A 24,669-nucleotide genomic window follows, 5' to 3' on the forward strand; every position below is an offset into this window, starting at 1 on the left:
ACCACTCTTGCAAAATCATTAAAGAAGGGACAGATTGCTAAGGTGAAATTCTCAGTGTCTCAGCTCCGCATGGGAGGGAACTAGGAAAAAAAGAGGTTTGAAAAAAATCAATATCTCACTGGTATGGTTTTAATGGCTAACTTACTATTAACTTCTGCCTGGTGGATTCCCTTCCCACTAAAGTCAAGGCATTTTAGAAACATCCTAGGGTTGAATTTCTAAACCTTTCCCATTCCCTCTAAGACAGTGCCATGAAGGGCCAGTTTGGAGCAACGACTGACTTTGTTAAAGGCTTATATAGAAGACTCTATGCAACAGTAACTTCTAAAGTAGATGTCTTTGTTTTAATATCTGCTTTCCAGGATAAAAATGTAAGTGGATAAATAGGATGAAGTCAGTAAAAAGGAGTTAAATTGCTGTACTAGAACCTGGTCTTTTCCAGCACTGAACCAGGAATTGAGCATTGATGAACTTAAGAGCTTGTGCCTGTATCTTCTTTTTGCTTGATTTCCTAAATCTGAGGTATTGACACAATCACTCAACTCCAGAGTGATGGCTTAGGTTTAGAATTTAGAAGTTCAGAAACCCGGAAAAGACAGAATCACAGAAAAATGTCAGTAAACATGTTGAATTTTGTTTAAGTAGCACCACGTTCTTAGCCTCAGTTCCCTGAATCACAGATCATGCGGCAAAGGCTTACGTGGTAGTACTTTCTTAGGGGGGGCCATCTCAGTGGAGCAGGAGCGAGGCAGAGCAGGAGGGAGAGCAGGTGTGAGGGAGGGCGTTACTGAGCTGGCCACAGCTTGATGAAAAACCGATCACTCGCTGTCACCGGCCATCTTCAGGGAGGTCGTATGAAGCCACTCTGTCTTCAAACAGTTCATCGGAGGAGAAAAGGAGAATGATTTCTCCATTGGCTGCCATCTCCCACTGGTGAAGCACGCCCCCGCAGGGTGTTAACTCCCTACTCTCCATGGTGCACGTGCATGCGTGCCAAGTGGGTACTGTCGTGCCTGCCCCATGCCTCAGCTGCGACAAGGGCACTGCGGTAGGAGGCAAGGGACAAAGTGCATGTGGCGTGAGGGAGGTGGGCACTGTTTTATTGTACCCGTGAGCAATGTGAGGGAACAGGAGAAGCCTCTGCAGCAAACTCCTTCAGCTGTAGCAGCAGCAATGAAACTCAGCTCCATGTTTCAAAGACCAGTACAAGCAATTCCTAGGGCCACTCTGGCCGGCCAGCAAGGCGAGCATTCCATTCTGGCGTGCTGCAAAAACTGAAGATGTTATAAACATCCCCCAAGCCAGGAACCTGGGAGTCAGGCTAGACTTTTCCTTTCCAGTTTCCAAATTCTTTAGCTTCTATTAATCCAGCAGTTTTGCAACTCCTTCTCTTCCCCTTTGTCCCACAGCTGATTCTTTGTTCTCATTGTTACTATATCTTTCCTGGAGGATTGCAAATATTTTCCAATTAGTTTCCCTACTTGTCCCAGTTAAGATAGCTTTGGCCTCCAGTAGGAGGAAATCCCTACTTAAATTGGCTAAAATGTTGGAGGTAGTGTGATTCTGAGGTGTTTTAATCCAATTTCTCTGAGCATCACATTTCAGTTTAACCATGTCCAAGAAGGAAGCAGCATCTTTCTTACGTCTGTCTTAGAAGGGAGAAAACCTTTCCAGTAGCTCCCAACAGACTTCCCCTCAGGTCTCATTAACAATATTGTATCACACACGCAAGTGTAATGATCACTGGCAAGAGAAATAGAACCACTTATGATTGCCCTGGACCAATCAGGATCCCCTCCCTGGGACTGGGGATGGTTAACCACACAGAGGAGGATAAATACGCAATAAAATGAGGTTCTGATAGGAAGTAAGAAGGGACTGATGTTAATTAGGAACCACCACTGTCTGCGTTGCAACCTCTGATCTTGTGCCCTCCAATCCACGCCACCACTATGATGCTGCTGAAATACGACTATGAAATAATTCTTCCACTGAAAACTGTTCTATGATCCTTCTTTGCTTAAGGATTAAGTCCAAGCTCTTAGTGTCGTATACAAGACCATCTACAATCAAGCATCAGCTTTTGCTCTTGCCATGTTCATTTCTCAACCATGCCCCCACTTGTACCTCTAACACACACATCATGCTCCTGAGAAAATTTACTGCCTCCCAGACATGACTGGCTCTGTCATTCTTGGGTGCCTTTGTTCAGACTGCTCTCCTGCCACTCCCTCCATTCAGATGGCACACATTGACTTACCTCTTGATTTTCACTCCTCGGGTCATCTCAGTGAAGTCTTCCCAGAATCCTTGGTAGAGTAGACTAATCCTCCTTCATAGTTTCACTGGGTCCATTATATAATACTATCGTTGCCACTGTAACATATCATTATGCTTCTCCTAGTAGACAGTCATGTTATTTTCAACTTTGCATTCCCAGCATCTAGCAGTATTTGGCACAGTGGGTAATAGAAGACACTTTTGATGTCTGGTGAGTGATTGAGTGCCTGAGGGTTTAGAGCTGAGTGAGCTAGTCTGAGTCTATTGGCAGCATATGAAGGGGGTTAATCATGGAGAGAGAAGGTAGGAGTGATCAGCATCTTTGTATTTTCTGTAATAATAGAGAAAAATAGTTGGAGAACTGGTGAAAGGGTGGTTAAAAGATTGGTGAAGAGTTTATCTATCCGCTGCCAGAAGACCAGGTGGAATGAAACAAGGGTGCTCATAAGTATTATTTATTCATTATTTAAATACAGGCAACCCTTTTGTTGAAAGCAAGTTTCACTGCACAGCAGATGTGGAGTTCTGTCTTATGGGGAGCTATCACAGCAGAATTCTTCTGCCATAGAGAAAGTTCTAATTATCTGAACAAGATTTAAGCTTAAGCTGCAAAGGCCATCAAAGGGATGTCTTCTGCAACTCTTGAAGTGATTTGGAATTTTCCTTCTTTGACAAAAGCTAGAGTAAGAGATGTGATGGACTGCAAAAGGCTGTGTAGTTCCCTCATTCTGTTTCTGCTTGGAAGCTGTTCAGTCACCCTGTTGGTCAACAATTTGGATGTTGGAATAGTTGGGCGCAGTCTATGGGGTAGGGAGCCCGTGGCAGGTAACTATGATGATAAAGTACATGATAATGCAAGAGCGTGGGGTACTTGTAACTTGGAGTGGTTCAGTGGAGATATCTACAGATGTAATAAAATAATGGCTGGAAGAAGCAGCAATGGCTGTGGAAGTGCCATGTGGGTAGGACACAATTTCAGAGTATAAGGCATACAAAAATGACAGTTGGGGTATTGCAATTCAGAGCAGCCATTGATATGCTCAAGCAAATAAAGAAAGAATGAATAAATAATAACTTGCATAACTGGAGGAATTGACTGTGGGATAATCAGGACCTCAATATTGGAAGACAGTTATAAAACTGCTAGGGTGAAAAGAAGGCTAAATGGGACAAATATTACTGTAGCCTGAACAACACAGAAAATAGAATTAAAAATGAAGGGAATGGCTAAGAGCATAGGGTTTCAGTTAGGTACATTTGTTTTTATCTCATCTCTGCCATTTATTAAGTGTATGACTTCAACTCCATCTGATTCTCAGTCTCTTTATCTGCAACATGGAGAAAATAATGGTACCCACATTAGATAGTTGTCATCACGAGTAAATAAGGTAAAAGTACTAAACAAGCATAGTACATAATAAGTATAAAAATAATGGTACATATTTATTTTTACTTTATTATTCAAGTGTAGTTTTGTTTCATGTTTTCTTAAGGACCTGGATGTTCTTTGTTAATTTTAGCCTAGTGAATCCAAATAAATAGCTTTGAACCCTCTTGGGGCTTTTTAGACCTGTTCAAACATTTGGCAGGATTTCTTTGCCTAGGAAACCATAAGAGCATGTAATTAAAATCATCTGTACAAGCAAAATGACCTTATATTTTTAATATTTTAAAAACCTTATTTACAAATAAATTCACAGAACTTTTGGCCACTGTTACATGGACCAATTGTTGACTTTTCCCCATTAGTCCTCACAAGGATTTCATACCATTTTCTGGTGCTGCCCCATATAAGCTCCAAATTAGCCATTTTTATAGTTACTGCCTGTGTATCCAGGGGAAGCTGAGGATGAATTCTCTCTCTAGAGGAACATTGTATACCAGAGCTAACTGGATTGTAATGTAATGACAATATGGCAGTGTCCCAAGAAAGTCATCCTTTGAAGGATGCTTAAGATCACAAGATTGAAGAGGATGTGTTACGCTGGTAGAAGGTACTTTCTCAGGGAGGTAACAGATTCGCGCTGTACCTTTTGGATCGTGAATCTGTTCCCTATCTGTGGTAGTGAGACATATTTTTATTTATTCAGTTCGTTTAACAAAGATTTAGTGAGTGTTTTTACTGTGTGCCAGACCCCATGCTGTATCAGGGATTCAGTAGTGACCAAGAAGCACATAGAGGTCTCTCCTTTAATGAAGCTTGCAGTCCAGGGGAGGGAGCAGACATTAATCAAATAATCTCTCTTTGAATGAAAAACTATAACTGTGATGAATGTTATGAAGGAAGGGTTTGAGTAGGTGATGATCAGAAAGCGTAGAGCTGGAGGACTTTACTTAGCCTGGGAGGGGAGCAAAGGCTAAGGAAGTCTTCCCGAGAGAGAGCTGTTCGAGATCTGAAGGATGAGTTGGTGTATCAGCCAGGGTTCCTGCAGGAGAGGCAAGGCACACCCGACAAGGTGTTTTAGAAGAGTTAAATAACAGGACCATTTACAGTGACGTGGGCAGAGTAAAGGGAACCAACACGGTACGGTGAAGCACCCTGGCACTACCAAGAGTGGGGACCTGTTACCACCCCTTGGCCTAAAGGGGGAGGGGGAAGGGGTAGTTGCTGGAAACCTGAGAGAATAGTCATAGCTATAAGAGATGGAAGCCCAGCAAGAGCTGTGGCTTTTGGTAGAGGGGACACAGCCAATGCATGGAGACCCGGGAGGGAGGAAGCCAGGAGAGTAAGTCATCTGACCTCACTGTCCTCACTCCCTCTGACCTCGTGTTGTCTTTTCTCTTGGGTGATCCCAACCGGAGTCCAGTAGCGTGGAGCCTTCGGAAGTGTTTAGGGTGTGGTATGGTCAGATTTACATCTCTTCACGGTCCACCCTTTCCTCCCATCTTCTGCCGCACAGAAAGATGGCCATGGTGCTACAGACAGCTGAGCACTGGGTCCTCATCCGGCTCTGCCCTTTGCCAGTAGTGTTACCTTGGGCTGGAAACAGTCTCTCCAAGCCTGTTTCCTTCTCAGTACAACGGGGACATAACTATGTACTCTCCATCCCAGGGGGGCATGAGGCTCAAATAGATAGTGTCAGGGGAACGTCCTTTGGAAACTGGCAACTGCTTTACACGTGGAAAGGGATTTTATTACTCTCTTTTGCCTCTGTCTGAGGTGAGATACTTTTCCCTAGGATAAGAAAGTATAACTTAATGTCTGCCAAGGTCCTCAAACATACCCAGTTCTGTGATGGCCTACCAATGGTAGAATAAAAAATGGGCTCAATATAATCTTCTGTGAGGACAAGAAAACGTGATGAGAGGCAGCTCCAAGGCTTCCTGAGGTGCCGGATAAGACGGTGTAACAGAATTATCTGCATTAATGTCCTGTCTTCTCCTAGTCAGGGAAACCCCAGCTGGAAAGGGCTGAAGGAGTGTATTTCCATTAGAGCCTAAATACTTGCTTGGACTTGTTTGTTTTTCACCAGAGAATGAATTCTCAGCCTTCCTCAGCTTTGTTTCCAACATTTCATGGCTTACGTAGACGGGGCAGAATGTCCCTCCCTCCCCTCTCCCTCTCCTCCAAGCCCCAGACTGAAAATTCACTTGTTAACTTTTTACATATACACACAAGCGGGAGACAGATGGCATTATCTGGATAATGCTAGCAAAAGATCAGATTCTTTTTCAAGGGCTATGCTCTGTTTTGAAATAGCCAAATGAATAAGGTTGTTTTGGCTTGAAATTAGTTATCGAAATAAGGTATTTGGACAACAGTTTATAATTTTTCAACTCTTCTCTAGGTAGGGTCTGGGCCTGTCAATGCATCTTCCTACCAAAAGGCCTAATTTGGCAAAAAGCTGAACCATATCAGGCTCCCTCCCATCTCTGAATTTTTCTCTCTCTCCCCATTCCCTCTGTCTGATGTCTCTCTCCCAGTGGTAAAACGTTTCTTTGGTTTTTAGTCTGCAGGATCAAGAGAACTGAAAAACACTGCTCTAAGATGTGCTTCATGGCACACTAATAAAAGACAAAGTGTTCCCTTCACACATTTCTAGGACACCTGTCACCAGAGCAAGCAGGTGCAATTTCTATTGTATCTTAATTTTGTATCCATATTTTGGACTGAGCATAGTATCTAAGGTATTATATTTTTAAATTAATTTATTAATTTATTTATTTTTGGCTGCGTTGGGTCTTCGTTGCTCTGCACAAGCTTTCTCCAGTTGCGGCGAGCGGGGACTTCTCATTGCGGGGGCTTCTCTTGTTGCGGAGCACGGCCTCTAGGCGTGTGGGCTTCAGTAGTTGTGGCACGCGGGCTCAGCTGTTGTGGCTCGCAAGCTCTAGAGCACAGGCTCAATAGTTGTGGCACACGGGCTCAGCCGCTCTGTGGAATGTGGGATCCTCCCGGACCAGGGCTCGAACTCATGTCCCCTGCATTGGCAGGTGGATTCTTAACCACTGTGCCACTAGGGAAGTCCTATTATATTTTTAATTGAAGAAGGCTCTGGAAAGGTTCTTCTGGATGTGGTGCATCTTTTTAGGGGACCATGGATTGCACTCTCCAACCTACAGCCTCCTCTCTCTAGACAGCAGTCATGGGTGTTCTTGCAATAAACCAGGACCATGTGAAGATGAAGTATTTCCTAGGGAAGATGAGGAGAAGTGAATAGTGGTATTTCTAAAAGTATAGACAGCCTGACAGCAAATTCCAGAGACTGGGTGACATTTTAAATTAGTAATGCTCCTAATTATCCAACCTAGGAGACCATATGGAATAGAGCCACAGCTCTAGGATTAATATAAGTGAGCACCGTGAACCCATTACTAACAGCATGTTCTCTTAGAATAATGGCACCGTAGCTGTGTCAGCACAGTGTGATACTGCAATTAAAACACAGATACACACATGCACAACCTCTGATATTTCCTATTTTTTGGAAAAATTTTCCTACTATCAAAGTAAAAAAAAAATATATCATAAATTTTCCTGAAAAAAGTAATACTTTGTTTCCTTGTCATTCATTGCCTATTGGTATTGCTGGGTTAAAATATCAGATTTATAAAAGTGAAATTAAATAATCAACGTGTGATTTTATAGAACGTGAGCTTGGAAGGCAGAAGTGCCCAGATTCAACTCCTGGCTCCCCTACTTACTGCTAGGTGAACTTGGGCTCATTCAATGTCTCTGATTTTCAGTTTGTCATCTCACAAGTGGCCATAATAAGGCTATCTAGTCATACATTTATTGTGAGGATTTAGAGCCAAGTGAAATGCCTTGCTCAAAGCTAGTGCTAAAAGATGCTAAGAATAAAAGTCACTGATGAGACAGAAATACAGGAGCCTGAGATTTCAGCGATCAGACTGAGCTTCAGACCTCAGTTTCAGTTGTGCATGGGGCCAGGGGCCCAATCCAGACTGTCCTCCTCTTCCTCACAGCATGTAGGTCCAAATGTTGGTTGGTCCCTTTGTGCCAGTGAATGGTGGTCTTCTTGATTTAAGTCCTAGGTCTGAACACAGAGAATAGAAGTTTCTGGAAAGAAGTTTCTGTAAATTCTATGTGTCCACTGTCTTAGTACCCTCCTACCCTCCACATAAACCTCCCCAACATTTTGGAGGGGGCCTAAAAAAAAAAGCACATATCTCACTTTTGGATTTTTAAAGACTATCTTCAGTTTTTCCTGAATATATACACACACATATACATACACATATAATTTGCATATACATATGTATATATGTATATAATGCTAAAAATTATTTGAGACAGTTTTCATTTTGTTCATGCTGACAGGTAGGGTAAGCAAATTCATTCATGACCCACTACTTTTCTTGGCCCTAAACATCCTAAAAGTAAACCATGTTAACAAAGAAACTGTAGTGATAATAACAATAATTTGAAAAACACCAATTATACACTAAGTGCTTTGTATACACTTCATACTAATCCCCACAGTAAACCTTAAAAGGTGGGTATTATTAACCCCATTTAACGTAGGAGAAAAAGAAGTCTCACAGAGATTCATAACTTGGCCAAGGTAAGACCACTTGTAAAAATCAAAGCTAGTACTTTGTCTGCTCACAATGCTCAAAGTTGGCATGATGCCAACAGCTAAGCTCCGGTTTGTGTTTTCACCCCTTTTTTGTCTTTTCCTTTCCTTCCAGGTTGTTCTAGATGTTGGTTGTGGATCAGGAATACTGTCATTTTTTGCTGTGCAGGCCGGAGCTCGGAGAGTCTATGCAGTTGAGGCCAGTTCAGTAGCACAATATGCTGAGGTAAGTGGTTGTACTTTTACAGCAGTTACTAACTAGGTCTTCAGTAGACTTCAGGGGACTGAGTGATGGACCTTCCACATAGGTTATTTTAGAAGAATTTTTGTTTTACCTGTCTGATTTTTTTTTTCCTGTTGGGATGTTACTGCTGAAAGAGCCTGCCTTCACTGTAGTAATTGATATGAAGACAATTATTTTAAAAATTTCACGATACTAAAATTATAACAAAACTTTCTTGGGCCTGGGGGAGATGAATGCTATCTTATCTTTAATGACCTACTGAGGTGAGGAGTCAGACATCCCTGGAACTAGGTTTATTTTTTTTCTTAAATGCTGTACTGACAGTAACTGCACCAGTCACTTTAAATTTCAATTTTGGTTTAAGGGACTGTTGCTACATGGTTGTAGTTGGAGCATGGACAGATGTCTGTGCTTCAGGGAGCTTTTTCAGATTTCAGGTTCTGATTGGAGGACAGGGAGATGCTTTGTTCTAAATATGGTACTCCATTATCATTATAAAATGTGTACAAATATTGGAGAATAAGTCAAAGTCAAGAGTCAAGTAATAATAGCTTTCAGTAATATTTGGATGTAATAACAACCCAGTCAAGCTGCAGAGCTGGATGTGTGTGTGCACATGCACGCACAAGGTAATGTGCTTGTCATTCACACCTGGAGGATGCCTGCATTTAAATGAGGGATAGAATGGCAGATAGAGAGGGACGCTGGGCTGCTGCTTCTGAGGAACAGCCTGAAACTTTCCTCCGACCTGGGACAAGTGCTAGCTCTGAGTGATGGTTGGTTTTGGATTGAATGACCCAGAAGGGGCCAGAGACCAGTAGACAGTATGGCATGTTCGGAAGGAAAGACTGCCAGGGCCTGATGGCTGGCATGTTGTTACACTCTCTTCTTCCAACAAGTCTTGGATAAAATATTTTTGGTCATTTGCTTACGTACCAATTCTTAAGAGTCATTTTTATTAACTATTAGGGGCACACAAAAGAATATTTGTAAGATGTGTACATTTTAATATTTGTAAAATGTGTACAAATGTGTACGTTTGTAAAATGTGTCAAGAACAACAATACAATGAATGTGTGTCCACCGCGTCTGTTTTTTTTTTTTTTGGCCGTGCCACGTGGCTTGCGGGATCCTAGTTCCCTCACCAGGGATCCAACCCATGTCCCCTGCAGTGGAAATGTGGAGTCTTAACCACTGGACAGCCAGGGAAGTCCCAACTATGTCTTTTAAGAGATAGGCCATTAGCATTTCCATTAAAGGTTCATGTGTCTTGTCCTGATCACTTCTCTCTTCTGCCCTAAATAGAGGTAACCACTGTCTTGAATTTTTGTTAATCACGTTCTCGCTGTTCTTTATAGCTTTACCGCATATGTTTCTGTCCCTAAAAACATATCCTTTATGAACTTTCCATAAATGGAATCATAATGTATGTATCCTATAATTTGCTTTTTTCACCCAGCGTGATTCTCCTGAGGGTCATTTTGTTGATGCATACAGCCATTGTTTATTCCTCTTCAATGCTGGATAGTGTTCTATTATATGAAACGCTCAGTGCACTGAGCTGTTGATGGACTTTGGATGGCTACCATTATAAAAGTATTATTATGCATATTCTTATACACACTCCCCACTGCATCTGTGCTGGAGTTTCTCAGTATATACCCAAGAGTAGAATTGTTGGGTAATAGGGCACGTATACCTTCACCTCTGTTCTGTGATGCCAAATTGTTTTCCAAAGTGGTTGTTCCAATTTTCACTCCCTCCAGCAGTTAACGAGAGTGCCATTGTTCTCCAACTTTGTCAACGCTTGATACTGTCAGGCTTTGGAATTCTTGCCAATCTGGTGTTTATTACGTATTTGTGGTTTTAATTTGTATTTTCTACTCACTAATGACTTTGAGTATTTTTGCACAGTGTTTGGCCCTTTGTACTTTCTCTTCTGTGAAATACCTGTTCCAATTTTTTTGACAATTTTTCTTTTGAATTGTTATACTAACTCTAATTCATTTGTAGAAATGATTTCTATATTCTGGATATTAATTCTATTCAGTTATACATGTGAAAAATGTCTTCTCCCAGTTTTGTACCTCACCTTTTCTCTTTATGGAGTTCTAAATAAGATTTAAATGTGGAATTCTAAACAGGAAAAGAGGAAAATACAAGCTTATATAGAGAGAACCCATAGATAAAAATGCCTCTGCTTCGATTTTAATAGATCTCAAAATGCAGTCTTAAGGGTGAGGAGTTGAGGGTAGAACTTTGTCTCAGGTGTTGCCCATTCATTTAATCACATCTTCATTCACTTGCATCCCACAAGTCTGTTTCTTGGGGGATACAGGAGAAACGGAAATGACGAAGGTGTATTCCTATATTCAGAGAGCTTCTGTTCTAATAAGAGATTGATCCTGTTGTTGTCTCTTGTATCAGACACCAAAAAGAGAGAGAGAGAGGGAGAAAGGCATTAATTTAGAGATTTCCTCTTTCTCATATGGTTTGTTTTCTCATGTATTTAAGGTAGTTTGAGACATACTTGATAGTTATTTTTTAAAATTTCATACCCTTGGTTGTAGTATTTTAAGGGAAGAGAGGAAGAGCGAGCTAGTGGTGCATTCCCTAGACATAGTCCTGTCTCCCTCAGAACTATGTCCCAGCACATGTTCCCAGTAATCACCAGCACACCATGGGAGGGGCCGCTCTGGAACTGTGTGTGTGATTGGTTTCTCCAAGAGAATTCTCAGCCTGATTAAACACATCAGCAGGACTGTTGGCTACTCGCAGAGCGGGGCTACCCTCATGGACACTTTTACCCAGAGGGTCCGCTGGATAATTGTAAGGGTCTCTAGCAAGAAGCCAATACAGAGAAGAAAAGGGAAGGAACTTAAAATTGTAAAACTTTGTATTGTTTTAAACTTTGAAACTGTTTTAAACTATTTAAAGCGTGGACCTAATTTCAAACTTACAGATAAGTTGTAAAAATAAAAATAATTCAAAGGCTACCCAAATGCTCTTTACCTAGATTCACGTGTTGTTCACATTTTACCCCATTTGCTGTATCATTTACTCTTGCTCCCTTCTCACCATACCTGAACACACACATACACAAATATGTATACATACGTATAGGGGGGTGTGTGTGTATATATTTTTTACATATATGTAGATAGAAACACACACACTTTTTTTCTATGGGTTAGTTATATACATCATAGCCCTTTATCCTTATACGTTTCAGCGTGGATTTCCTAAGAACGAGACCATTCTGTTACATAAACCAAGAAGAATTTAAAGGTGAAAAAGAAGCTGTACAATGACTTGTCCATTGAGTCTTTTGATGTTACTGAATAAAAGGTTTTGGGGAGGCCCCAGCGTGAGCAGAGATACACTGTCACCATGGGCGTTGAGGCGAGAAGAGTCTACACTTAACTACCTCTTTCCTTCCTTAGTATTTCCAGGGAAGCTTGATTTTTAAAGCATTAAAACCAGTGTTCCAAAGAATTCTGAAGCATCAGAGCTTGATTTTGTCTTTGGTTTTAGCTTCTATGGAGGATTTTTGTATTTCTGTAATCCTTCTTTTCTGTGTATGGCTAGGGCGGGGCGGGGGTACGGGGGCGTGGGCAGGGGTAGCTTTCCAAATGTTGTGGGGACTGTAAGGCATCCTTGAAACCCTTGCTGCCAAGTCTCCTTTGCCCCTGAGGCCTTCCCGGCATGTGGCCCTAAGGACAGGCTAGTTAAGAATGCATTCAGGGCCAGGGATGGTTAGAATCTTCTCAGAGGATGGCTTTAAGGACAGTCTGGTCCCTCCTGATGGAAACCGTGGCTTTAAGGACAGCCTGGTCCCTCCTGATGGAACCCGTGGCCTCCGCCGTGCTCCTGGCTGCTGCCATGGGTCTCATGAGATGTCCCCCTGTGGGCCAGGCCTTTCACCCTTGCAGAGGATGATCTGCACCAGCTCTTGGTTTCTGCTGCTTCTGTCGACACTCGTCTGTACAATTTGTGGGTGGCAAAGGCGAGTGTAAGCAGCACACAAAAGATTTTCACTCCAAGAATAGGCTTCAATAGCCTCTCGGCGCACAGTACACGGTGCTACTTTCCACCTTTTCATTATTTGGTAATTGAACCAGCAGACATTTAATTCTGTTCTCTGGAGTCTTCATTAAATTGCTCGGAAAATATAAAATTGTAACAAGAAAGAAAAATGTATAAATTTAACTACCATTGCCTGTCCCTGGATTCTTCTCATGAAAGGCTTCTGGGCTTTAAGTAAACAGTATTTTCAGCTTGCATAGAATTCAATTTCAGTCGCATTCAGTGGCTCAAACTGATTTTGTAAGGGCTGACCTCAGATGACGAGATGATGTGAATGACTCCTTGTCTGGAGGGCATGCACATTTAGTCATTTTTTGCAGGGTGGTCATGAACCGGCCCAGGTGCAGCCATATGCTTTCACCCCGGGCCACATCTGACATTTCTGGGTCAGTAACGAGAGATCATTCTTGTCCAAGGAACAGGGCAGAGCTAAAGATCTCCCGTGGGTTCCCAACCCATGAGCCTGCCCACCTCTAAAGGGCAGCTATCTCTTGCTTTTTTTTTTCTTATTATGAAACATAAAGCTGAAGCCCTCAGATCATACAGACCAAATGGGGAAAAAAGGCATTAATCAAATTTATACATGTATATATATAGTCAAGGGGAGGCTATTTCTTAACTTAAAATTGTGCACGAATGCATGTCATGTCTCTCCATCTAGATGGTAAATTCCCTGAAGGGCCAGGAGATTAAAAGACTATGAGGGTAAGCAATCATGAATAGATTTATGTGTTGTAGTCAATTTAAACTTGCAACAAAGCTCTCTGGCTCTTAGATTTAACAATGTTCATAATAATTATTGGGCCACTTAACAATTAGACTTTACTAGCACACAGTTCCTATATATGCTTCATTAGGATGACTTTTAAGGAGTCAGACCAAGTATTTCTAGGTCATGGGTGGTGGAAGTAAAGGCAGGTGGAATTGGAGCTATTGTGACGCTGCCTTTCTAGACCTGCTGGATTCATAATCTAGGACTGCTCTGTCCAGTATGGTAGCCACTAGACATGTGGCTCTTTACATGTAAATATAAACTAATTTTTAAAATATCTTTATTGTAATATAATTGCTTTACAATGTTGTGTTAGTTTCTGCTGTATAACAAAGTGAATCAGCTATATGTATACGCATATCCCCATATCCCCTCCCTTTTGAGTCTCCCTCCCCATCCCACCCATCTAGGTCGTCACAAAGCACCGAGCTGATCTCCCTGTGCTATGCAGCAGTTTCCCACTAGCCATCCATTTTATATTTGGTAGTGTATATATGTCAATGCTACTCTCTCACTTCGTCCAAATTAAATTTCTTAGTCGCACTAGCTGCCTTTCAAGTGCTCAGTAGCCACAAGTAGCTAGTGGCTATCATATTGAACAGTGAAAATACGGAATATGTCCCTCCTCAAAGAAAGTTCTAGTGGGTGGCACTGATGAAGAGGACACAGGTGGCCATACGTCACTTTTCTGGCATGTGATGGCCAGGCTGGTGGCTGTGTTCACTGCCAGGTATTGGCAGCCATGGCCAGGTCAGACTGGTGTGATGTTAGGTGAGGCAGCCCTCCCCAATCCCTCTTGCTGTGGGCATTGTTTATCTTTCCCTTCTTTATGTGTAAGATCTGGCATAGAACAGGTTCCCTAAGAAACAGACTCTAATGCACAGATTTGCATGCAGGAAGTTTATTGCAGAAGGCTCTCAGGAACCTGACCTGTGAAGGAAATAAGATAGAATTGGGGTAGAGGAGTTAAGCTGAAATGTAGTTGGAATAAAGGGCTCAGGCAATCCCACAGGGAATTCTTGAGCTGGGGAACCCCATCAGAGTTGAACCACCTGAGGCAAGGGCCTTTATATTTCACATTTTTAAATATACACTTCCTCAGGAAGGAGTGTAACTTTGGGTAAGGTGGCTCTCTTGGGCCGAGGGAAGTTCGTAGACCAAAACTCACCCGAGAAGCATCGTCTGGCAACATTTCCAGCAGCTGGGGGAATGACGCCTTGGTCCTGAAGGAAGGATCTTTATGGTACGCCACAGCAAGTACTGCAAAATCAAGATGCAGGATCCTCACTTTGGTCTATAGACAGGAAGCTGATGGAGAATAAAGATATAATGGTAAATCAAGGAAGAGGGTTGAATTGGTGGAGCAAATGGGATGATACTAAAAGCACAGGCAAGGTCACAGGGTAAATATGTTATGTGTGCTTTAGGGGTGGGCAACGATTTTCTAGAAACTCAGTCCATCATCTGATCTGATGTGCTTTGTACTATTCTAAGGTCTGTGAGGACACAAGTTACATATAAGATGTGATTGCTCCCCTCAAGCAGTTTGTCATCCAATTGGATTTCACACAAGTGAGATTCTTGCCATAGGACAGTGAATGCCAAGTGCATCTGAATGGCAGAGACGAGAAATGTCACCGCAAGGAACAATTCCCATCAGCTGGGCTGGTTACGGAACCATCAGAGAAGAGTTGCAATTTGACTTGAATCCTTAAAGATGAAGAGAAATGAAATGCTCCTTTTCTCCTTTTTCACCTCTTACAGCCAACAATGAGATTTTTTAAAAACCCTTGGATTCTTATGGGATTCCTCACCTTAAATATGTTGATAATCTCTTCACAAATGCTTTGAAGGCCATTTGTTGAAAAGGTACTTCTAATTTTTAATCTTGAACACTAGAAAGACTGTATACTTTGAAGTTTTCTAATGTGAGTTTATCCTTTGAGCTAGGATTTTTCTCTAATTTCTTTAGTGTCTCCAATAGCTAACTTCTCCATTGTCACTCTCCCACAGACACCAAAAGCCTGAGTCACAAAATTCCATCCAGCCCCATCAACAGTTCTTTATTTTTGAACTGACAATAAAGTTAAAAGGTGGCAATAACGGATCTGTTAAGGAAATAATAATACACATTTTGCAAAGTTGAAGTTTTAGAATTTAGGTTGTATTTCCACATCTATAAACTCATAGTTCTTCAGGAAGAGTGTTTGAGGTGCTTGGAGCAGATAATATCATCTCCACATTACAGATGAGGAAGAACCTTGGAGAAGTTAGGTCGTGAGGATGGGACACGGCTCATGAGACACAGTCCTTCACTGCCACCTCCTTCTTCAACATCCAGGTAAGCAGTGACTAGTGGTGTCTTTGGAGATGAAGAGATGAATGTGTTTGTCTAGAAGCTGGAGCACCTACCCCTGTAGATAGTTCATACAGGAGCCAGGAGGAAAAACATCTTTTTCTTCTGAAGAAATCTATTGTGGGGACTTCCCTGGTGGCGCAGTGGTTAAGAATCCGCCTGCCAGTGCAGCAGACACGGGTTCGATTCCTGGTCCGGGAAGATCCCACATGCCGCAGAGCAACTAAGCCCGTGTGTCACAACTACTGAGCCTGTGCTTTAGAGCCCATGAGCCACAAGTACTGAGCCTGCATGCCACAACTACTGAAGCCTGCACTCCTAGAGCCTGTGCTCTGCAACAAGAGAAGCCACCGCAATGAGAAGCCCATGCACTGCAACAAAGAGTAGACCCTGCTCGCTGCAACTAGAGAAAGCCCGCACGCAGCAACAAAGACCCATCGCAGCCAAAAATAAATTAAAAAGAAAAAAAAGAAAGAAATCTATTGTGAAGCACTTAAACAGGCAGATAGGTCTGCCATGTAAGAAGGAAACCTTCCTCCATTGGCAAAATCAACTAGAAACACACTTAACATAGGAGCAGTTTAAAGTAGTCCACGTGGAATGCCACCCCATTTGCCACAAAACCCCACCTAGGAAATAACCCTACTTGTAGCTGGATTGGTGATGGATGAGGCAAGAAGGCAACTTGGGAGAGAGTATTGATGCCTCTTCATCTCACTCAATACTCTCTTTCCAGTAGGGGAGGCAGGCGCTAAACACCTTTGCCAGGATTAGAATTGATGATGCAGATTCTGGAATCACACAGTGTGGGGTTTTATCCTTGATCCATGGCCTAATGGCCATGTGACCTTGACAAGTGTATTAGTTTCCTAATTGCTGTAACAAATTAACACAAACTCAGTGGCTTAAAACAGTACATATTTATTACCTTACAGTTCTGGAAGTCAGAAATCTGAAATGGGTTTTATGGGGTAAAATCAAGGTGTTACAGAACTGTGTCCTTTCTGGGGGTTCTAAGGGAGAATCCATTCTTTGCCTTTTCCAGCCTTTTAGAGGCTGCCCACATTACTTGCCTGGTGGCTGTATCACTCTGACTTCTGAATCATCACTTCTTCTCTGACTCTGACCCTCCTGCTTCTGTCATATAAAGATCCTTGCAATTACATTGGCCCGCTAGGATACTCTACGATAATCTCTCCATCTCAGGATCCTTAATTTAATCACATTTACAAAGTCCTTTTGCCATGTAAAGTAACATATTACCAAGTGTTCAGGGAGTAGGATGTAGACACTTCTGAAAGGCCATTCTGCCTACGATCACAAATTACCTGATCTTTCTCTACTTCATTTTCTTCACCTATAAAATTATAGGTAATAATAGTCCCTTGTGAAGATATTATGAGAATTGAATGAGAAAATCAATATAAGCATTAGCACAGTGCCTGACATTCTCTAGCTACTGTTATCACCGTCGTGGTTATTAGCAGTATCATTATGGAGTCTCATTTCATCCATGTCTCTGTATAAATCAACTGAACGGGTATCATGGAAGAGGGATGCCAGGCCCAGTGGGAAGCATGGGGCCAGGCAGAGCACATTTTTCAAAAGTGTGTGTTTAAATTGCATTTTGAAATTTCCTTATTAGTCCTTTTTATTTTTTTTAATGTTTCAATAAAACAGTTGATGAATACTGTAATGTAATTTTATTTAATTTAATTTTCATGTGTCAAGTTATATCATTCTTCTTTTTATTTTTCCTAATCTTGTAAAAATATAAAAACCATTCTTAGCTTGCAGGCCATGCAAAAAGAGGTAGTGGGACAGATCTGCCTGTGGGTAGTAGTGGTGACTCCTGGTCTAACATAACCCTAATTCATTAAAAAAAAATTTTGTTTTAGTTGATTACCTAGTGTGTGTCAGGTCTTACGCTCGCCACTATAATGGCTAACAAGATAGACGTGGTTCCTGTCCTCATGGAGCTCGTGATATAATAACCACACAAATATATGATTAGAAACTGTCAGTAGTGGTTGAGAACCACTGGAATTTCGTAACATCAGGGATGAAACAGCCCCTAAAATGTATTTCCCACAGTGTTTTTGAAGGATGCATCAAGGAGACCCTTCAGGGGCTGAATTAGAGGGAGAAAGGAGCTTGAACAGCAGCAGTGAGCCTACCTGCCCCAAGCCTCCTAAAGTGAGAGCAACACCCTCTTTTTACAATGATGGATAAACGTTATTACATCTAATTTAGTAAATAGCCAGAAAGACTAAGAGCTTAAAAACAAATGGATTCTGCACTCTATTGAGACTTGGTTAAAAACAACTTGACTGTCTGTTTTTCTTTTTTCCTTTCACTTTTTAAAAAGTTTGCTTTTATTTTTAACCTCAGTTTTCTTTTTTTCTCAGTTTTATTGAGAAATAGTTGACATACATCACTGTATAAGAATAAGGTGTACAACATGATGGTTTGATTTACATATATTGTGAAATGATTACCACAAGAGGTTAGTTAACATTCACCATCTAATATAGATACAATAAAAAGAAAAGGAAGATTTCTCCTCGTGATGAGAACTCTTACAGTTTACTCTCAACAACTTTCCTATATATCATACCACGGTATTAATTGTAGTCATCATGTTGTATATTACATCCCTAGTACTTATTTATCTTATAACTGGAAGTTTAACCTTTTGACCACCTTCTTCCAGTTCCTCCACCAGCCCCCCACCTCTAGCAACCACAAATGTGATCTCTTTTTCTATGAGTTTGGTGGGGTTGTTTTTGTTGTTTGGGTTTTTTTTTTTTTTTTAGATTCTACATATAAGTGAGATCATACAGTATTTGTCTTTCTCTATCTGAGGCATAATGCCTTCAAGGTCCATCCATGTTGTCACAAATGGTAGGATTTCCTCATTTCTTATTATAGATAGATAGGTAGATAGATGGATAGATAGATAGATAGATAGATAGATAGGTCACAACTTCGTTATATAGTCATCCATTGATGGTCACTTAGCTTGTTTCGTTTTTTGGCTATTGTAGATAATGCTTCAGTGAACGTGGAAATGCAGATATCTTTTTGAGGTAGTGGTTTTGTTTCCTTTAACACCCCCCCTTTTTTGCTTGATTGAAGCATAATTGATATTTTAAAATTGCACACACTTGAAGTGTATACATCTTGAAGAATTTGATGTATGCATGATCCATGATACCATCACTACAACCAAGTTACCAAACATATCCATCACCTGCAAAAATTTCCTTGTGTTCTTTTGTTTTTGTTTGTCTTTTTTGATAAGAACACTTTACATGAGATCTATCCTCTTAATATATTTTAAAGTACACAATGCTGCCTTGTTAAGTATAGGTGCTGTGTTGTACAGTAGGTCTCTAGAACTTACTTATCTTGTATAACAGAAACTTTATACCCATTGAAAAACAATTCTCCATTTCTCCCTCCCCTAGCCCCTGGCAATGCTGTTCTATTTTCTGCTTCAATGAGTTGGACTGTTTTACTTACTTCATGTAAGGGGAATCGTGCAGTATTCTTCCTTCTGTGATTGGCTTATTTCACTTAGCATTATGTCCTCTGGGTTCATTTATGTTGTAGGAAGTGGCAGGATTTCCTTCTTTTTTTAAGGCTGGATAATATTCCATTGTATGCATATACCACATTTTCTTTTGTGAATAATGCAGCAATGAACATGAGTGCAGATAGCTCTTCAAGGTCCTGATTTCACTTCTTGTGGATATACACTCCGAATTTAAATACAGAGATCCTACGGTAGTTCTATTTTTAATTTTTTGTGGGAACTCCAGTTTTCCATAGTGGCTGCTGCACCATTTTATATTCCCACCAACAATGTATAAGGAGGGTTCCAATTTTTCCACATCCTCACCAACTTATTTTTTTGCTATTATTTGTAAAAAGCCATCCTTTTTAAGGTGATGGCTCATGGTGATTTTGACCTGCATTTCCCTGATGGTTAGGAGAGCAATACCCCTTTTATCTGTTTTACTTACTGGGTTTCTGGATCAACTTTTATTTAAAGAAGGGTCTGGAGGCTAAAAGAAAACCTTTTGAAGCTGATGTCCAATTCCTTCAAATTCCAGAGGGGGCCTAGATAAGTAAGGGCTTTGCCCACATCCACAGTTGCCTTTCTTCTGCTGTGGGAAACTGTCCTTATTTCCAACATTGACACGTCTTCATATCTAAACCATAACCCACGCAGCTCCTTAGCTCACTTTGCAGCTTCTGAAATCTACTTTCCTTAAGACAGAGAGTCTCAGCTCACAGCCACTCACCTTCTTGTCCCTCTCCTCCTTCCTAGCAGCCCCCATGGTGCAGAGCTGTCGTTGGCCCCCATTTCAGGGCCAGTTTGATTCTGGCTATTAGAGGAGAGAAGCAGCATGTTTACAGAAAGTGTTTGTTGACCTGAAGCATTTTTCTGCGGTGGCAGCTACACATTTTAGGGGAATTGTGATTTAGGCTACACATTTTCTTGGCAAGCAGAGCAGGGAAGGTGGTACAGACTGTAATTTAAATTTGTCCAAATAAGAAAGGTGTCATTTGAACTCTCCTGGGGAGTGAAACTAACAAGCATTCAGATGGTTGATTACTAATGGTTGCTAACAATGTCTTGATGTCTTAGAACTAACTCCCTTCAGCTCTAGCTGTGAATTTGCTTCACACTCCCATCCCCACCGCAACTTTACTTTCCCCAGCCAGTTCCAGGTAGCTCAAGAGTTTCACCCTATAGGAAGTCCCGCAAGAGAGGGAAAAAAACAATATCGGTGTTTAGCAGTGAGACCCTTCGAAGACCAGAGCAACGTCTGAAGAGGAAAAAACTCAGTCACATCAACAGGTTGGCTTCCCCACACAATGCTAAGTAATCACTTTGACTCCTCATCTTCCACGGCATTGATGAATCCTCTTTCGCTCTGGCTGATGGTTTGGCCATCATGTAGCCTCAGATTGGTGTCCAATCTTGCTCTTTTCATCTGCTGTAGCTGAGGAAATGATAACGGGTTTTGCCACCTGGGTTACCTTTTAATGATCTGAGAGACCACAAGGAGCCGGCATTTCTTTTGTGCAGCTCCTCATTCGACAACCTAATAGCCATCGGAAAAGAGCTTTCTTGAAAAGAAAAACGTCTGCTCCTCTCAGGCAGAAGCAATAATACCGCACGATTCTCTGATTAAACTATCACACTGCGCATATTACCGGGCATCTGACCTGCTTGAAACGGACTTACCGCTGAGACTTCTTGGTATTTGCACTGCTGCTTTTCTGCCAACAAGCCACGAAATGACAGATGAGTGTCCCTAAACTTTAGTGTGGACGGCAAGTAAAGTGCCCAAGAAACTGCTGGGGCCCAGCCACCTCCTGGGGCAATGCTGGAAGGGGAAACGTGTTTTTCTTTAGGGTCACCCTCTGTGGAAATGAACTTCAATCACGGGTGACACTAAAGCCAGCACCACAGGGTACGTGAAACTGGAGCAGAAACACGCAGCACAGTCTCCCCTCTGCCCCAGCAAACAGGCAGCCTCTGCTGACAGGTATCGAACTTGGAACTGAAAGCAGGAAATTGTTCTCTCTCCTTCTGAGATTCTTTTAAAAAATAAAACATTTTAAACCTCAAAACCACCATAATGTAGTAGTTAAAAAAGCAACTTCCTGTGTGTTGGAGTGGCTAGTACTTAAGGCAGGGACCTGGTCCTTACGGTGATTATGTATCTGCAAAGCTCTGCTTGTGTATCCTGATTGGTGTACATTTTTAGCTATCCCATCAACATATATTTATATATAGATAAGTTTATTTTGAAAACTATGTATGTACTATTGTACTCACATATTATGTACATTATAAACATACTCCAAAGTTAAAATGATGAGATCCCACTATACACCCGCACATAGCTAAAGTTTAAAAGACTGACGATAAAGCCTGTTGGACCTGCATACATCGTTGGTGGTAATGTAAAATGACATAAGAACTTTCGAGAATAATTGAGCTGTTTCTCTTAAAGTTAAAAATGCACTCCCCCTGTGACCCAGCAATTCCACTCCTTGGTGGTTACCTAAATGAAGTAAGGAATTTCTTTGCGGAATATATGTTTCCACAGAGATTTGTATATGAAAAGCTAGAAGCAACCCAAATGTCCATCAGCAGATGAAAGGACAAGCCAATTGTAATAGTATATCCAAACAATGGGATGCTATTAAGTAATACAAATGGATAAACTACTTTTATACATAACAATATGTATGAATCTCAAAAATATTATGCTGAGTAAAAGAAGCCGGATACAAAAGAGCATATTAATTTATTCATACGAAATACTGAAGTAGGCAGAACTAATCTAATAGTGACAGAAAGCACATCAGTGGTTGCCTGAGGTAGGTGGTGGCGAGTGGGGTGAAGGAGGGGTCAGGATTGACCGTGAAGGAAATCGGGGGTGCTGGATATTTTCTATATCTTGATTGTGGTGGTAGTTACTTGGGTACACATATTTATTAAAACATATTAAACTATATACACTTAAAATGAGTGTGTTTCATTGTATTTAAATTATTCAACAAGCATTCAGTAGACTTGCTTTTTAAAAAACAAAAGTAAAGTTCTCTTCACTTTTTGTACTGGAAGTCTTAGTTCGTGCAGTAATATAAGAACCGGGAATAAAATGCATGAAAAGGGGGAAGAGATGAGACAAGGATGAATATCAATAATATTTTAAAACATATGTATTTCACTAATAGCACACAAAAACCTATAGAGTTGTGTGATTTTAAATATTGATTTAATATTTGGTGATAATGTGAGTTAAAAGTCTGGTTCTGTATTAAATATAGTTTAATTAGTTAATGAGGGCTGTTGCCACTGGGTGGAAAACATACAAATACATGTAAATTCAAATGGAAGAAGGGCAAAATAAGTTGAGCTAAATAAATCACAATACTCAATTTTTAACCCATCTACAGTTATGCAATGCAAAATAAAATTTAGTTAATACATATCTCTTTTCTCTGATAGTCAATCAAAAAGTCTTACAAACTAATCAGAAGGTGTTACATTTTTACATTTTTAAGAAATAGGTTTAAAATTATTAAAATTCTTCTTTTGGAAGATTTTTAAGCAAATTAGAAAATCATACTTCCAAGTATTTTAAATTTTTCCCATCTGAGACTTTTTATATCCTTTTCGGAAATGAAATCATGAAACCGTGAAATATCCCAAAACAACAATTTTCAAAATGTTCTTTCCATAGCATGAGTTTCTCTTGAAAAATTGTTCCTCCCTCATTCATTACTAAAAGTCATCTTTGAAAGGGCAAATTAAGTTTATTTTTTCAAAAGTGCCTGCTAGTAGAATAATTCTGACAGCTACATGTCATCATAGAAAATTTCAGCAAATTACAGCTCTTGTCTTTAACAAGAAAATTCCATGATTCATTTGTAAGTGGAGCAGCTCTTATAAATACTTTGCTATGAAATAGCCAGCAAAGGCTCATTGCTGTAAAGATTTCCCAGGACATCCCTATGTTATTACAAAGTACTGTAAACAGTGTACTATCTCGTAAAGGCTTTCTTAAAAAGCATAAAATTATTCACATCGATGACATCCCATAGCCCATGTGGACTTCTTACTTAAACTTTTTGTCTCTAATAATTTACTGATATATGATGCCGTGAAGGAATTTCACGTGTGAGCTATCTCTGAAACATTCTCTTTATGTGAATTTTTTAGAAATTGGCACCAAAATAACTGCTCCGTCAGTGGTTACATGTACACAGTTTTCCCATACATTGATATTATTAAAGATCATGAATCTTCTTCAGTACATGGTTTCTTTAGTGGGCTCTCAGAAAAACAGTTGTTCTGGTACCTGTTTTTGAAACAGAATCTAGAATTTAACATAACTTATGTTAGGAACATCTGTATTTAATACAAACGTAGCACACCTTCCACATAGCATATTTTTTCTGAATTGTTTCTTAAAGTCATCAACAATGTTTTCTCTTAAGCTGTCAATAATATTTGCTAATAGATGAATGCATTTTACTTTTTTGCTATATTGTTTCCATGTATTATTTCAGTCGTTTTTACCACAGCAGGAAGAACCAGTATTTCTCATTGATGTGTGGCTTTGATCATTTGTTATTATGTAAGGAACCTCAGAAATGGCATATAAAGCTTGGAGAGATTTTATGCAGAACTGGATTGAGTAATGTATTTCTTTAAACAGTTGTTCAAAAAAAAAAAAATTGTAAAAGTTTGTCTCCGTTATCTCAGATGATAAGCTGTTTAAATGTCTTACAAATCCGGATGCTTTTTACTAGCACCATGTATAACCTTAAGGTGAGCTTTGTTGTGAATGATATTGGGTGTAAATATATATTTCAAAAAGTTTTCTTGGTAATTTTGAATCTTTTAAGCTGTCTTCTTGTAAGAATTAAATATCCATTATTTTTGCATGGATCTAACAAGAGCTATTAATGAGAAAGGTCAGGTCTGCCACTGTCTTGTGTGCTTGTTTCTGTATGATGACTATAGGGGTACGTCTGGGATGTCCTGGACCCTGAAAGAGGGTGACAGGGTGCTATGTCGGAAGAAAATGGGTAACTGGAGCGCCTCAGTTTGCTCCCCCCCCCCCCCCACCTCCGCTGCCAGTCCTGTGATTGGCATATAAAATAGAGATCACGAGTGTAGGCTCCGGGCCCCGTGCCTCTGGGTCGTGGAGCGGCCGCCCGCGGTCTCCTGCGCAGATGGGCCCCGTGGCCTGGCGTCCCCGTCCCCGACGCCGAGGCCCGCGAGGGGTCGCCGCCGAGGTTTCCAGCAACCCACGAGGCCGAGCGCGGCAGCCTTCCCCTCCAGCGGCTCGCTCGTGGC

At 40.9% G+C, this 24,669-nt stretch overlaps 1 protein-coding gene across 2 annotated transcripts in view; it reads left to right on the forward strand.

The window, feature by feature from the left end:
* The window catches only part of LOC118896310 (histone-arginine methyltransferase CARM1-like), a 255,491-nt gene that overhangs the window by 163,646 nt on the left and 67,176 nt on the right, over positions 1-24,669 (forward strand). For both annotated transcript variants that reach the window (XM_036854083.1, XM_036854084.1), the window contains exon 5: positions 8,431-8,541. In XM_036854083.1, coding sequence (XP_036709978.1) covers positions 8,431-8,541 — 111 coding nt within the window. The remainder of the gene's footprint in view (positions 1-8,430; positions 8,542-24,669) is intronic.

This window comes from Balaenoptera musculus, chromosome 6 (genome assembly GCF_009873245.2).
Source record: "Balaenoptera musculus isolate JJ_BM4_2016_0621 chromosome 6, mBalMus1.pri.v3, whole genome shotgun sequence".
NCBI classification, from domain to species: domain Eukaryota; kingdom Metazoa; phylum Chordata; class Mammalia; order Artiodactyla; family Balaenopteridae; genus Balaenoptera; species Balaenoptera musculus.